Source organism: Stegodyphus dumicola, chromosome 1 (genome assembly GCF_044657685.1).
Source record: "Stegodyphus dumicola isolate Sdum_Otavi_A_Nest chromosome 1, ASM4465768v1".
Taxonomy (NCBI): Eukaryota; Metazoa; Arthropoda; class Arachnida; order Araneae; family Eresidae; genus Stegodyphus; species Stegodyphus dumicola.
The window spans coordinates 288,811,974-288,828,430 of record NC_140768.1 but is presented as its reverse complement, the minus strand read 5'-3'; the positions used below and the strand labels follow the sequence as shown (position 1 = coordinate 288,828,430).

The window sequence follows — 16,457 nt, the reverse complement described above, 5'->3', positions numbered from 1 at the left end:
AAAAAAAAAATAGTAAAATTTTTCCTCGATAGTGCAACAAGCTGGTTACAGTTCACAACCCATTTATTTCAAGATCTTATTCAATCTGAATGGGTTTCTTTTTAGTTGATATGTTGAGGTACGTTTTTGCTCCTGGGTTACTAGTACCCTTATTATTTATTGAATTTGAAATTATGGTACTTACTCATTATCTACATTCCGATGAAAGGTCGCTAACTCATTGGCATCTTTGTAAACTGGCAAAAAAAAGTTTGTGAGGCATCTTTCATGACTGTCCCCAACTTATTATAAGAAGCAGTTTAGAAAGCAAAAATACTTATCGGGCAAAAAAATCTATGTGGCTAAAAATACTGACAAATAATTATTAAATATAAATATATAAAATTCATGTATAGTTAAATATGTCTATGTGCATATGAATGTTATTTATTCTTGAACATATTCTAAAAATAATCGGTACTTTTCCGTTTCGTCTGCGCAAATCTCGCCAAGCAGACTTTATTGGCGACAACATACAGTATGCACATAAAAAATATTAAAAAAATGTTAGTTCTAAGAATTCTTTTTTTTTTTTTGAAGGCATAAACATTTTAATATCGCTTAAAATTTTATAAAAAGCCAATAAATAAAGACAATAAATTTGTAAAAAGACATTAATTTAAGAATTTACTATGCTTTCATGGTTCAACATCCTGATTCGCCGGTTCATATCACGTGATCCCAAGCGATCTCATCTCACATAAACTACTCTACGAAAATCTAATGCTCTCAGTAATTATCTACATTAATTTCGATTTAAATCTTAATTTGGAACACAAGTTTAAGTGCAAGAAATATTTCAATTCATACGAATAGCTTACTCAGAAATTATGTAAAACTGCAGTGCTTTACTTTGCTAATGCATTCTCATTAGAATTGATGAATTTAAGCCTTGACTTTACCTTTTCTATATTTTTGGCTTCGGGTAAGCGCTGTGATTGCATCCTAATTGACTTAATTACCGAAAATGGCCTTAGACATAAAACTGAACTATCTGATAAAAATTATATGTAATTATGTGCCAGTATTGAAAGAAACAATCAATCTGATAAGAAAAAGCTGCGACTTGTTTTGAAAATGAGGCATAAAATGTTACCAGAGAGAATAATCCATTTGACATCAGTTGTACCATTATTGGCGACTTCATCGCTTGCACCGGCAAAACGGAAAAGTACCAAATAATCAAACTCTGGATGCAAATAATCAGATTGTATTGAAACTCTTTATGTATATATAGATTCATTCAACTTTTTTAAAACTTAAATGAACATTACATTTAAAAATAAACTTTTAGGAAGCAAAAAAAAAAAAAAAAAGTCTAATTAATCAATTTCTTGAATAAAAAAATTTAATGATTTTTTGAAGAACATTATCTTGTTCAAGGGCAAAAAGTTTTACCAACTAATGAAAAAGTTAGAAAAATACAGTAGTATTAGGTCATAGTAATGAACTTGCTTTATTTTCATATTGCCCACCAAAAGACAAGAAAAGGCTGATGTTCATGCTGTTTACAGTTCATGAACAAAGTGATACTGTATTTTATGCCTTTTTATTCAAAGGTCAAGAAAAGAAGTTATACTAAGTAAGCAGTGATATTTAAAAGGGGGGGAAAAAAGACTCGTCGGGACTTCGGCGATTCCGGATTAAGGGTTTTTCCGCATTATAGATCATCAACTTAAATCTGGTAAGATGGCATGCAGAAATTATACAATTATAAATATGAAACCGTAATTTATGAAATAAAGAGCAATTATGATCTAAAGGTTATCAAAATTTACAAAAAAAAAAAAAAAAAAAAGCTTAATATTTATTTATTTACTTTATTAAACATTTCTTTCACTGCAAGTTGTTTAAGTTGCTTCGTTTTTTGTGCTAAACGCGTGTGCGTAAACACTCCGGATTATAGATCATTCTGGATAATGGACGTCCGGATTACAGACTTTGTACTGTATAAATTTTGAATAGAGGTGTATGATTCTCTAAGAGAATTTTGACTAAGTTAGCGATTTCTTCTTGCAGGTATTCAGCTTTGTTGCAAATATTTGTTATTCTAAGGAGTTGAGTATGTACGGTATTAGGTATTACTCTTTTTGGAGTGCCAGTGGATGAGCTTTATAGTACTGAAATCAAAATCTCTTCTTTTGTCGTAAATTCTGATATCTTTAAAATTGATTATTTATATATCTAGTTAATTAATACCTCCTCGTTGAAAGTTAGTTTGGTTAATCTTTGGATTATGGTAACTCGGCGATTTTTTGGCAAAAATTTGGCGACAACCCTGCTACAGCAACCTGCTAGTTTTTGTTGGACGCCATTTTGTTTTCACGAAGTAAAGGCTTTTTTTTTAACTCAACACTTTTTTCAAACAATCTGCTAGCCGAATTACGCTTATACTAGAACTTTTATGGAACAAAAGTGCTTAATCATGACGAAGATTAGGTGCGAAATTGGGAGAAAGTGCAGAATCGCCCACTGCTTGCTGCGTTTTTAAGAATTGCACATAGACGGTATCATCTATGTACATGTCGACCTATTTTCACTTTAAAAAAAATCCCAGAATTGCACAAAAATGGCATTGCGCACACTCTTTACCCATGTGCACTGCTAAAGTCCTAGCTAGTAACCTTTATTGCCTTACCAAAATGTCACCAAACTACCTGTTACCATATTCCAAAGATTAGCCGTTAGTTTTATTGAGTTTCAAACATGAAGGATAAATATGATCGCATTCTATTTTATTGAAGTTATTTATTGCAATCATATCATCCATGTATCTGTAGATATTAGAGCAATATGAACATTGCACCTGAGATAACTATTGTTTGAAAAGAAGTTCCTTGGTGAATTGAGTTTCAAACATGAAGGATAAATATGATCGCATTCTATTTTATTGAAGTTATTTATTGCAATAATATCGTCCCTGTATCTGTAGATATTAGATTAATATGAACATTGCACTTGAGATAACTATTGTTTGAAAAGAAATTCCTTGGTGAAAAGGTACAAATTACAAATCGCTGAACTCGTGTTAGTTCCCATTGGGATACTGTAGATTTAAAAAAAAAAAAGTGTTATTAAATGCAATGTAGTTACTAAAAAGAATATTTTTTAAATATAGCTGCCTTTCTTCTTTGGAAATAGCTGTAATAATTTGCGGAAATAAATCTGGTAGAGTTAGAAGACTCAAAGATAAAGTGACCACACGTCCCGATTTTGGCAGGACATTCCCGCTTTTTGGAGGACTGTTCCGCGTCCCGTCGATTTTTAAAAATGTCCTGCTTTTTAGAAAACATCTGTATTTCTTAATTTAAATGTACTGTAAAAATATATTACCTATTATTTATTAATTATTATAGTGAATATAAAGAAATAAAAAAAACACATAAAATGCATGCAGATTAAACTAAATTAGACGATGCAACGAGTTAAATTTACTCTGTGGTGTTCGATCATACTCGTTACGTCTCATATGTATTGCTAACAGAGGAACAGCTAGCATTAGCTGAAAGGCAGTTTGCTTTCCACACCATAAACCACAATCAAAGTTTCAGATCAATTGATTGTATGTCACAAATAATCAAAACATTGTAAGACAAAAAATTGCATAGAAGGATGATCCATAACAAAGAGCAACTTCACAGTTGAGGCAAATTAATTTCATCATTTCTATTTCAGTAAACATATGGCAGTCACAAACAGTCTGGCATCAAGTAAGTTGTGTTCAGGACGAAATTTTAATACAGAGTGAATTAGTTTCAGTTCTCAATGCATTTGATTATATAATTAATGCTGCTGTAAAACTATTATTGGCTGCTTGAGTTTTAGTTCCATTTACTGTTTGAGTTTTAGTTCCACTTACATTTTGTTTTTGTCCTTGTACAGGACAAAAACCGAAGCAATTATTTGTAATGTTTTTCACCGTATTCGTTTTTATAATTGCAGAAAGAATTAGATAAATGCACATTTATATCCATATATTATGATGCTTCCAACCACGAAGGTTTAAAATTATTTCCCACAATTGTTAGACCTTTTTGATCCAGAAACAGGAATTAAAATTAGAATATTCAATTTGTTTCATTGCAGGGTGAAACTTCATAAATAATTTTTGATTCAATAAGTACTAGTTTAAAAAAGAATAATTTGGACAATAAAATTATTGCCCATTGTGGGGATAACACTAACAAAAATTTTGGTGGAAAAGTTAGAAGAGACATCAATGACATTTTTACGAAACTTGATGAACGTTAGAACCAAGAAATTATTCGAGAAGGTTGTGCACCGCACATTCTACACAATACTATTCAAACAGCATCTGACTTACTTCCATTGGATGTTGAAAATAATATTGCAAAAATTTATTCGTATATATATATATACACATACACATACATGTTGAAAGTTTGTGAAAGCGCAGAAATTGAATATAAAAGAATTATTGGTTACAGCAAAACACGATGACTAGTTCTTTTACCAGCAGGCAGCTGAAGAAAATATTTCTAAATATAAGAACCATTAAAATCATACTTTTTATCACAAGATAAGTGTCCAAGAATATTGCAGCTCTTTTTAAAAAATGACACATCACAAATTTGGCTTCAGTTCATCCACAACCAAACTACATTATTTCACAATGCTGTGAAAATTATTGAAAGGGACAAAATTTCAAATATTGAAGTGTCAAATGAAATTAATAATTTAAAAACAAAATTGCGAGAAAGAATTGATAACGATTAAGTTCCTTTAGTTATTCGAAAGAACATCACTAGGTTAGAAGAACAAGGTGCCATTAAAAGACCTGATTTTCTGAAAGAAGTCAGAAAGTTTTATAATTACTGCAAAACATGATGCAAAATAACTGCGATTTATAATAACTGCAAAACAATTTGAGGATATTAAAAACTTTCATTGGGTGACATTAAAAAAAAAAAAAAAGATTTTATGGGACTATGTGAAAAAATCTTTTTAATATATTAGTAACCATTTTCCGAAAAATTAAATTTTCGAAAATGATCTTTTTGATGAGGTGTGATTGGTAAAAAGATACGTTACTGATAAAAAAATTAAATGTTGGCTGTCTGCAAATGTGGAAACACACGAAATGGGCGGAGTTATTCCTTCATTTTAAACAGAATAATATTCCTTATGAAAATATTTTGAAAATTGTAGAACAAGCAGTCTCCCTTCCAGGAACAAATGCAGCAACAGAACGTGTTTTTTCTAGTATCAATAAAATGTGAACAATTGAAAAAGTGCAGTTGAACATTAAAACTTTGAAACTTGTATTAAGCCTAAAATATAATTTGACCAATTCATGTGAGAAATGTCACGGCATTTTAATAAATGATACAAATCTATAGCAAAGTATTCACTTGAATAAAAAATATGAACTAGAAAGAAAATTGTAATTTTTTTTAAATAAAATATTAAATTAATTAAAAACATAATATTCAATTTATTGTTTTTTACAAATATTTTTATAGTTAACAGTATGTGAATATATACAATAAAATATATTTTTCTGAATTATTGGTCTGCTTTCATAACTAAATTATAATTCTCATTTCATTCCATTTGTCCTGCCATGTCTCAATGAAAATGTGGTCAGTTTAGTCAAAGACTTCTTGTAACAGAAGAGACATGTATAAATTCTCAAAGTTGTATCAGAAAATACTTTTAATTTTTAAAGAGCAAAGCTCTTCTAGAATCAGTTTGTTATTGCTAATTATTCAGTTGAAATTGTGGTCTTGCATCTGTGCATATTTAATAAAGTAGAGAACTTTTTTAAGGATTTTAGTAAAACGGTAGTCTATTTCTTTCATGTAATTTGTGGTCCCGTTAGCTATGAATTAGAATTTGACTTTCGTTTTATGAAATTTAGGCAATGCATAAAGGTTGGAAAGTGTATTGTAAAATGAATTCATAGTTATTTTAAGTCTTCGATGAATTGCAGTGAAACGTCTTTGCAGGATATTCGCCATAGTTAAAAAAAAATTTAGCTCTTTTTTAATAAGATTATAGTAGAAAGCCTTTCAAATGATGCTAAAGTTGTTACTTGTTTTGTCTGTTTTCGTAATAGTGAAAAAAACCTTTAATATTTTAACGTTCTTGTTTAAATCTCGCTTATTATGTGTGCCTTTTAGTATGTGTTCTTTGATACGTCTTTTAAAGTCGCTGCACATTTCTTCTTTCTATTCTTCGTAAGCCCTAGTGGGTAAGCTAGTCTTGTAGCTGGAGTATATTATGAAAGTTTCTAGATCTTTTTTGAATTGTTGGATGCAGAATTTTTGCTAACTTTGAAAGTGGGTTGAAATTTGGTGCCAAAATTCATTAATTGTCTGAAATTTCTATCTTCTATAATTTGTAAATTTCCTGTAATAATATGTTGGTGATGTTGATTTACATAAGGGCTGTGTATTCTGGGAGTTTGCGGTTGCAGGTATCTGGAGCATCTTCAATCTCATGGTGGTTAATTATTAAGCTATCTAGTGATCTTTCATATTGATAGCTTGGTATTGTCTGTGTTTTTGTGTTTTGTCAGGAAACAGATGCTGGTGTAGTTTAAAGATCATATTAATTTTTAATCGGTCATAAATGGGATGCTTGAAGTGCAGAAATGTATATTTTCAAAAGATTTGTTGCTATGTATTTGTTGCTATTTGTTTGTATTTACAAAAGTCTATTATAATGTCTTTTAATAATTGGAGGCCTTCATACTTAAATTGAAAGTGGTATAGCAATTGCTTAAGGATTAAGTGTTACAAGGTATGGAGTAAATTGATAATGCTTTTGGTGAAAAATTGTGTTTGAAAAAAATTATTAAATTTTGGGTACTATTCGGTTTTGAGGGCCGTAAAAAAATTGCACCGAAAATGTACGCGCAAAAATGCCAAATCTAGCAAACGCGCCCATTTAACAGCGTGCCAAATCTAGCGTACATGATGATTTCAGATTGCGTAAGTTTATATAGTTCTATATTTCTTAAGACGCCATTGAAATACTACTTTAATTTTTAAATTCGTTTTTGATATCCTATGGATTTAACAATTTGGGAATTACCCATGACGAAAACTCGGCAATATAATTTTGGGTAAAGTGCAGAATCGCCCACTGCTTGACACATTTTTAAGAATTGCACATACTTGGTATCCATGTGCACATTGACATATTTTCACTTCAAAAGAATCCTAGAATTGCACAAAAATGGCACTGCGCACACCCTTGACTTTATCTATGTACACATTGACCTATTTTCACTTAAAAAGTAAAAGAAAATTGACAAAAATCCAATTGTTTTTACCCTTGTAAAAAGCGGCAAATAAATAAGTGAGCGATTCTGCACTTTACCGAGAATATTTTCAAAGAAAAGGTATCAGTCATTATAGAAAATTAAGTTTGAGCAACCAACAAGATGAAATTATGCTTTAGCGATAAGTCGGTAGCGAAATAGCGATGCAGGCATCCATTCAGTTATGTTTAGCAATTTTTATATAAACTATAATAATGATCTGAAATAGTTATTTACTCTTATGCTTCCATTCAGTCATGTTTAGCCTTTTTCATATAAATTATAATAATAAAAAAGTATTATATGAAATTAACCTTTCATCTAAATTAAAACATCAATCTTAAATAGTTATTTACTATTTTACGTCCTTTCTTGCCGCAATTATTAGGGTTGCCGCAATCATTTTTGACAGCATTGGCATCAACAATAGTTTGGCGATTTTTTTATGGCCCTTGAAACTGAATAGTACCAAATTTTGTAATAAAATTTAAGCAAGAAAATGTGTTTTAATTCTATCTCCTGCTCTTGTGCCTCTTACTGTTTTTGTACAAAATCTTCCAAATTGATTATAAGCTGTCAATAAACTAAATTTATCTCTTAAATTATTCTATAGATAAGAATTAAGTCCATAAGGATATAGTGTTTTATTTTGTAATATGCAAATGGATTCCTCAAAAAGTCTTATTTTGGTGTTGGGGAAAAATATCCAAATTAAAAATACTTATTTGTTCAAAATCGTGCAGTTGAAAATGTTCAAGAATAGCAGTATTGTAATCATCATCTTTCTTTTGCTTATGAGGCAGAATTTCTACTTCCTTATATCAAATCAAGGAAATTGACCTGGATTATATAAGTATGACCGAAGTAAAGGAAACTGACTGTAGACCAAAATTTCAGATATCATATTTCAATGAAAATATCAATTTTGACTTTTCCTGAATCCATTTGTATGATTTTCTTGTGTGGCATCTGTATGTGCGCACAGAATAAATGACTCTTTTATTTCAAAAGGGATTTTTTTTTTTTTTTTTTTGTGATGTCTGTACAACAAAAATTGACCATGATATTTAATTTCAAAACATGCAATTTTTTATGTCACTTTCAACTTGCCTTGAGGGATTAGTTAATTAAGTTAGAATAATTTGAGGAAATAAGTTTAAATGAAGTGCAGTAAAAAGTTTATATAATTAATTTAATAAGCCACACAAGTGAGTCATGTGATATCCACATCAGATTTGTTTTGTATCAAGTTACATTATACTTCTACAATATCAAATAATTCATGCAACCTGGCAAACCAGCAATTCTGAAAGATTTGCTATCCCACATTTTGCCAACTCTTTCGTTTTTCATCACATCTCCTAGTCTCAAAGTCAGTCTTCTTTTCTTGCATTTTTTTTTTTAAGACTTTGCTTAGGAAAATGCTATCTTGCAATAAATGAAATTTATTAAATTAATGAAACTTAAATTGTGGAAATTCCATTCCCCTAACCCATTTCTTCAGCATATTTTTTCTTGCTAAATTTTATTTGATCTGAACTTATTTGATATAATATATTGTAGACATGCTTAGATTTTTTTTTTTTTTTTTTTTTTTTTATTCAACCAATGTTTTGTCAGTTAATATTTATTTGTGTTTCATTTTTTCCCTTACCATTATGATGGCACATTACTAAATTTATTCTTACAATAGTATGGACATTAATTATTAATTTTCTTTCCATCATGTTTACCAAATGTACTTTGATAAATAAAAAGATTTTGTCCTTCAAAATTTTCTCAATATAAAAGTGTAGCAAAAATTACAAAATAAAACTAGCCAAAGGACATAAAATTTAAAATGTCTGATTAAATAGTAATATATTTTATATCAAAATCATTTAAATCATATCAAAATCATTCAATAACTGTAATCATGCATGATAAAATGAATTTTAAATTCTTTTGAAATGGTGTTGCTACATAGCCTAAAACCTCTTAGAAACTTCTGGTTTCTTGCATGAAAAGCTGTCGGTTTTCTATATTTCAATGTTGGCAGCTATGCTTCTCCATGTATCATAATATTACAATCAATAATCATTTACATGGCTGGGCAAATGTCTAATTCTGAAATTTGTTGCCATTCCGTGCAGCATGAGAACTTCCATTTATCTTTCATTATTATTAACACTGCTTTATTTTAGACTGTTTAAAAAACAGTACATTTGCTGCTCAATAATATATGCCCTTATTTAATGTTTATCTTTAAATTTATAATAATATACTGCTTTCATTATAAAAAATGAAATATTTGAAATCAAGTTTCAAAATGTTAACTTAATTTAATCATTTACATATATTTCTTATAGTATTTTATAATTAGTTTTTAATTTTTATAACATTTGCACCTTCAGTGTAATTAATGAAAGATTTTTTTAATACTGTATGTTTATCTTTAAATTTATAATAATAGTATATTGCTTTCATTATAAAAAATGAAATATTTGAAATCAAGTTTCAAAATGTTAATTTAATCATTTACAGATATTTCCTATAATATTTTATAATTAGTTAATAATTTTTATAACATTTGCACCTTCAGTGTAATTAATGAAAGATTTTTTTTAATACCGTATGTTAAGAACCTTCATTACAGGATGTTTTTGTGTTTACTAATATCATGACATTGTGATTATCATGACTTTGTGATGTGCAATGTTTTTGTGAGAGTAACTCCATGGAAGAATTGTTTAATTCTGAAATGTTTATGATTTTTATAGCTTACTTTTATGTTAAACTTAATAACTCACAATATCAGTTACGAAGTTGCATTTGGCATATTTATAAAAGTTTCATTTGATAATGTACTCAGAGACGTATTATATTTTGACATTATACTTTGATTAGTATCTATGTATTATGATCAGTTTAATTACCAAATTTTCTGTTCCATAAAAAAAAAAAAAAATTACATAAATTATTTATGTTTCAGGTTTCTATTTTGAGCCCTTCCGCATCAAAAAAATCCAAATCCTCAAAGAAAAAATTATTCAAACAGTCCCATGATTCCCAAGAAGTAAATCATCCTGTGAAGATATATAAAACTTCTCTGCCATCTGATGATTTAAATGAGCCTATGTTAGTAACATAAGTGTCATATATATACATATATATACTTTTATCTTTAAAATTTGAAATAATTACTATAATAGTGTATTTCTGATGTAGAATTGTTAATTGCAGATATTCAGATATTCATATTTCAAGTGATTCATTCAATTTGCCATCAACTTCTACGTACAAAAAATTTCAAGAATTTGAAGAATCAAGTATTCGAACTAAATCATCATCTGTATCAAAGAAATCAACTAGTACCGCTGTAAACGATCCAGGCCTTCATGAAAAATCAGTCATTAGCGTTAAAAGCGAACCAGTGTATGCCACTGTTGACAAAAGGGTAATGTAATTTTTTTTCATATTTTGACTGTTATGAATATTGAAATTTTTCCAAAGTCATGACAATTTGAAAATTGAAAATAGTTCCAAAATTCAGTGAATAGCTTTTTAACATTAAATCTAAACTGAAAATAAACTGTGTAAGAAACTGAAAATAGTCTTGGCCCCTTATATATGTGTGTGTGTAGGAATGGGTATGTGTCTATTTTTCCTTCTATGCACTACACCTTATTCTGTTTTTTGCATGAATTTGATTAAACATGAATTTAAAATAAGTATTTCATTCTCTTTTTACATGTGTTATTTAGATGTAACATGAACAGGTCAAGCCAGTTTCTATGAAATTTTTTTTTTGGTTAAATTCTAAGAAAAACCTTTTTTATTTGTGGTACAATACACACACATGAATGATGTGAATCACACACGCACACACAAATGTTTTGTCCTAGAAGTTAGATGTTAAATGAATGTGAAAGGTTTCAAACTTATAGCTCTTCTGATCCTTGACAATACATCAGGCCTTCTTGTCTTGGGGCACTCAGATGTACAAATTTTATTTCTGTCACCTAATATTACGTCTTTAGGTCCAGCGCACTGTTCTGATATCCATAGGCTGAATGATGGACGTACAGTTTGGAGGGAAAAATAACACGGATACATTATTGTTCATAAAAACTTCATAAAAAAGTGAAATATTAGCCGATTGCTTATCTACAATCAGGACAATTTTTGCGTCATTGCGTAAACCAAAGGAATTCAAATTTTGCCAAGCCTTGGGTATGAAATGATTTTCAAACTAATCATACATTAACGCTTGTGTCATCCATGCTGTTTTATATGCACAATATATAACGGGAAAATCATTACTCCTTTAAATGCTTTTATTTTTCCAATTACAAAAAGTTTATGCTTGTGCATTCATGCAACATTTGCACATGCTAAAATTGTCGGTCTTGCTTTCGAATCTTTGGCATAAGTGCAGTTTTTTCTGTAGAGGTTTCCAAGGTATTTCGTGGTACAGGAAAGACCAGTTTCATCAGTATAATAAATTTGCTCTTAAGCTAACTTTCCACTATTAATGAATTTAATAGTGGAAATTCATCTGCAAATACTTCAGCAGCTTCAGTATTAGCTGAAGCTTTTTCACTTGAAAGTTTTAATTGTTTATACCTTAATGATTTTTAAATTTGGTTAAACAACCTGTCGAATATGAGTTCTCAGGTTTTAAGATCATTTCTTCATTTAATATTTTGACTTGATCCATTAGCATTAGACCCATCAATGGCACACCTCTCGCTGAACACTGTCTGACCCATTCAACCACACTTTGTCACGATTGTCAATTTTAGCATAGCAAATAGTTTTTCTGTTATTCATTGTAAATGGTGTGTCAAAATTCACAAAAAATTCATAAAGTTCCTTTTTCTGTTATGTCATATACAGTTGACTTTCTATTGCCATACTCCTCGCATAATTTTGAGACGAATATACCTATATCCATTTTTTGCAGCAGTTTCACTTTTTGTTTAATGGACATTGAAACATGTTTTCACTTTGTAAATCCTGTTGCAGTTCCAACTTTGTAAATCCCGTTGTAGTTCCAGAACTAGAAACTCTTTTCGACATAATCAAAAGTTCAAACTTTAGTTTTCATAAAATTGCTGTAATTACAATATCCAGCAAAAATTAATAAGCTAGCTCAAATCAGAAAGTTAAGGAACAGTGCAATGTGATGTATCGACTGAAATTGTTTGCCATCAGGAAAGTATAATTTTACTTTAGCTTTTAAGAGCATCTGCTTTACATTTTTGGCTATGTAGCATGGGACTGGCGACGAAAGACACAATGTCCCATTAAATTTTGTCTTGCTTTTATCGCGTATTGAGACAATTAAGCCTGAATTTTATTAATTTAAGTATTTATTATACTTACGTTTAATTCTTGCACATGCTTGAGGCTCATCTGATTCTTGAATAAATAAATTCCCACATAAGCATATTGAGGGACAGTGCTACATATTTTGTCGCTTGATGCAGTCTGGTGCTAAATTTTGCTACCAAGCACCATCCTAATCTCTAAATTTTTGCCTCTGCTTAATTTTGGGTGCCAGTGCTTTTGCAGAATTCTAAAAATGTTATCAACCCTTAATTTTTGTTACTCAGTGCTTCTCTTAATGCCAGAAATTTTGTCTTCCCTAAATTTTGCCACCCGGTGCGGCCATACGAGCTCTGGGCTGATTCTGGGTTTATGTGAATAAAAATTCAGTTATTCTTAATTCAAATAATGCTAAATGTAATCTTTTGGCTTATGAGCATCATTAACATAATGCATTTTTAGCATATGGAAAGAAATTTTTGTTAAATTTTTCCTTGTCAACATTTAGCGGATTTAACTTAAATCTGTAATCACCGCCAATTGTAATGTCAACATAAAAGATTTCCATACTCTTTGTTATTCAAATACTAATATAAAAAAATTGTTTCGGCATTGCTGCATGAGTCATTACTCAAGTTACCATGTGTTGATAAACATGTGGTGATGAAAGCAAAACATAATAAATAATAATTCGCCAGGTTGGCGTCAGAGATATAAAATGTTAGTAGTGTAAAATCAAAGATGTTTCTATGTAGAATGTCTCGGTTTGAGATGTATATATATATGAGATATGAAGCCAAATTATTGATCACACAAATTTATGCTATAACGATTGTTTCTTCAATAATGAGGTATTTTATTTAGTTTTGAAGTGAAATTAAGAATATGGATTCTCCGCATATTTTCTTACGGGGGGGAAAAATTAAATGTGCATGCGTAAAGCATTAAAAAAATTCTTGTTGGTGGCTTTAAGGTCCGTATTTTAGATCATTCCTGGTATTGGCCGTCTGCATCTCGGACTTCGCACAGTATTATGTTGTTGACCATATAACTGTCAACAAACAGGGCAGTTTGTGACAATTATTGATAAGCGTGATGTCGCAACACACGGATAATGTCTGCACTTTATTTGATGCAATCTCGATAAGCGACTTTTTTGCTTTTTATGAACAAGGATATAAATTAACCACTATTGCTGTGTTTTCTCTTTGCATTTTTATTTAAAAAAATTGAGTGTGGTAGAATCATATCTGTGACTGAATTCATGTTCATTCTGAATTCAGTTTGGTGGATTTTTCAGTGAGACAGATGATATTTTTTCAGGGGTAAGAACTGTGAATAGAATGCGGCACACACTTCCACATGAAAAATTAAGGCAACTTTGGCTGGATCTCTGCCAACTTTCATAGTTCAAAGGAGGTAACTTTCATGGTCGACAGGATAATACTTAAGAACCATTATGTTTGATTTCTTTATTGCATTAAAAAAATGGCTACTTGCATATTAATACAACCACCCGAGGAGAAAACACCAATGTTTCAGAATATGTGAAACTGTGGTATCTGTTAAAGCTTACAAGAAAAAGAATCACCGACCTTTTTCAGCTTTCAGTACTTAAATCATAAATCACTCTTCTGCATGAAGTAGCCTTTAATTAAGGACTCGCATAATAGATTTAAAAATAGTCTTTATCATTAAAACACTATAACTGTGTTGATTATTTACTCAATAGAATCAGTTTCAACGAAAACAAACTTTATTATCACGAAAGAAATCAATGACGCTCCTCACGTTGTTACATCTTTCTCAAACTTAAATATCTCGTATTGTTGCCATACACAAATTGTTAAATTATACTAACAAAATAAGTAAGGCATTATTAACAGTATCGACGTGCATAACAACTATACAGCCAACCAAAATACTCAGTTTCCAACATTGTCATTTTTTATATGTTCTTTTTGCTTTACCCCAAGTTTCAATGGCTTATAGAAAAATTATGATTAGTTTTTGTCTTGTAGTTGATTTAAAAATTTTTGCTTGTAGGATTTGCCTAAAGCAGAAGAAACAGAAGTGAAATTTCTGCAGGAGTGGTCTTGCAACAAAGTCACTAAATAAGCAATGCTTTGAATTCTTTTTCAAAGTGATCGCTATGAAATTTCCACCGCAACAAAAGCAAAAATGTGTTTGTAACTAGTTGCTGATTGTTTTTTGGAAACAAAAATATGTTAATGTATGATTTTTTACAACAAAAGTCCTTTTTCCTTTGGAAAATTCACTAACCTGCAATAATGTATAATACCAATGGGTGAATGCCTTGTGTTACGTACCAAAATAGTAGCCTGTATCATGTTCATAAAAAAGTAAGTAAAATTTTTTGTTAAGCTTATGTTAATCAATATTGAGTAAAAATGGTCTCACGGTGCCCCTTGGTGAAAACTGGCGATTGTCCAGCAAAGGCACAATTTCAAGATGGCCACTACACGAAACCAAAATAACAAGTCAAAGAATTGCAGAAACTCGGTGTCCATGTACACATCGATCTATTTTCACTTAAAAACATCAGAGAATTGCATAAAGTTGGCATTGCTCACTTCCTTGACTTTGCCCTATTTTTCTATTGCACATCGATCTATTTTTCATTTTAAAAAAAATCTGATGTGTACACCACATGACTTCCTTGTACGGAATATTAAATTATACGCATTTTTTTCTTGAATTTCGTTTAAATTGATTGGATTGAATAAAATCTACTTCGTCAACAGCACATAAACCACAATAGAATAAATGCACTCTTTAAAATTCACTATATTTGTTTATTATAACAAGACTCTGAATGCACAAAATTTATATCATTTGAAGAATTATCTTATCATTGCCACATGTTCTATTCAAATACAGTAAGACCCTGCTTAACGCGGGGGATACGTTTTATAGAAGTAGAGCGTAATGCGAAACAGCGCTAAACGAGGCTATCTTAACATGTAAATAATGGGGTTAGGGGAAGACGGATAAAAAATGGTTAGGCATTAAATTTAATAATGTTTTTTCTAATTCAGTCTATTCTGGGTTTCCAATTTTCTGCCTTTTTGTTAAGAAGGCATTATGATAGATTGGCTTAATGGCATATTGCGTTCAATTTCATCGTCAATCCATATAGACAGTCGTTTTTCCATTTCCTCTATAATGTTATTTCTAGAACGGGTAATTCTAGTTGCAGAGCTTGACGTAGTTGCAGTTGCCGATGATAGTATTTTTTCTTTATTCTTAAGAATTGTCCTTATTGTTGAAATTGCCAAAATCAATGCAGCACTAATTTGAGATTGACGTTCACCAGAATCTAATCTTCTAATCACTTGCATTTGAGTTTCCAGTGAAATGCTTTTTCTGGTTGCTTTCTTTTCTTGTTTTTTATTGTCACCCATGATAAAAACTAAAGATCATAATATTTGTCACTGTATTAATCGTTATAGTATTATACAAATTTAAACTTACAATAATGTCAACAAATGTTTCAAATGATAAAAATGCGTCCACCAAGCAAGAAACACAACTACACTGTTTCGGATATGTTATTTGGAAACCTAGCGCTGCGCACAATTTTGGAGAATCCCCGGGTTGAAATAAAAGAGCGCTAAACCGAAACAGCGCTAAACGAAACAGCGTTAAGTGGGGTCTTACTGTACTATAATAAAGCTAGAACGATGTATGAAAGAAATTAAGCAAACAAAACAGAAAAGAAACAGTTTTTCACAGACAATTTAGTATTTCTCATTCAATTAATTCAGTTCTCACTTCACGACAAGGCAAAAATGCATAA

General features: G+C 30.3%; 1 protein-coding gene across 3 annotated transcripts in view; it reads left to right on the top strand.

Moving 5' to 3' along the window:
- The window catches only part of LOC118184612 (uncharacterized), a 59,620-nt gene that overhangs the window by 511 nt on the left and 42,652 nt on the right, over positions 1-16,457 (top strand). For all 3 annotated transcript variants that reach the window (XM_035354320.2, XM_035354319.2, XM_035354318.2), the window contains exons 2-3: positions 10,299-10,444; positions 10,550-10,763. In XM_035354320.2, the coding sequence (XP_035210211.1) occupies positions 10,299-10,444; positions 10,550-10,763 (360 nt within the window). The remainder of the gene's footprint in view (positions 1-10,298; positions 10,445-10,549; positions 10,764-16,457) is intronic.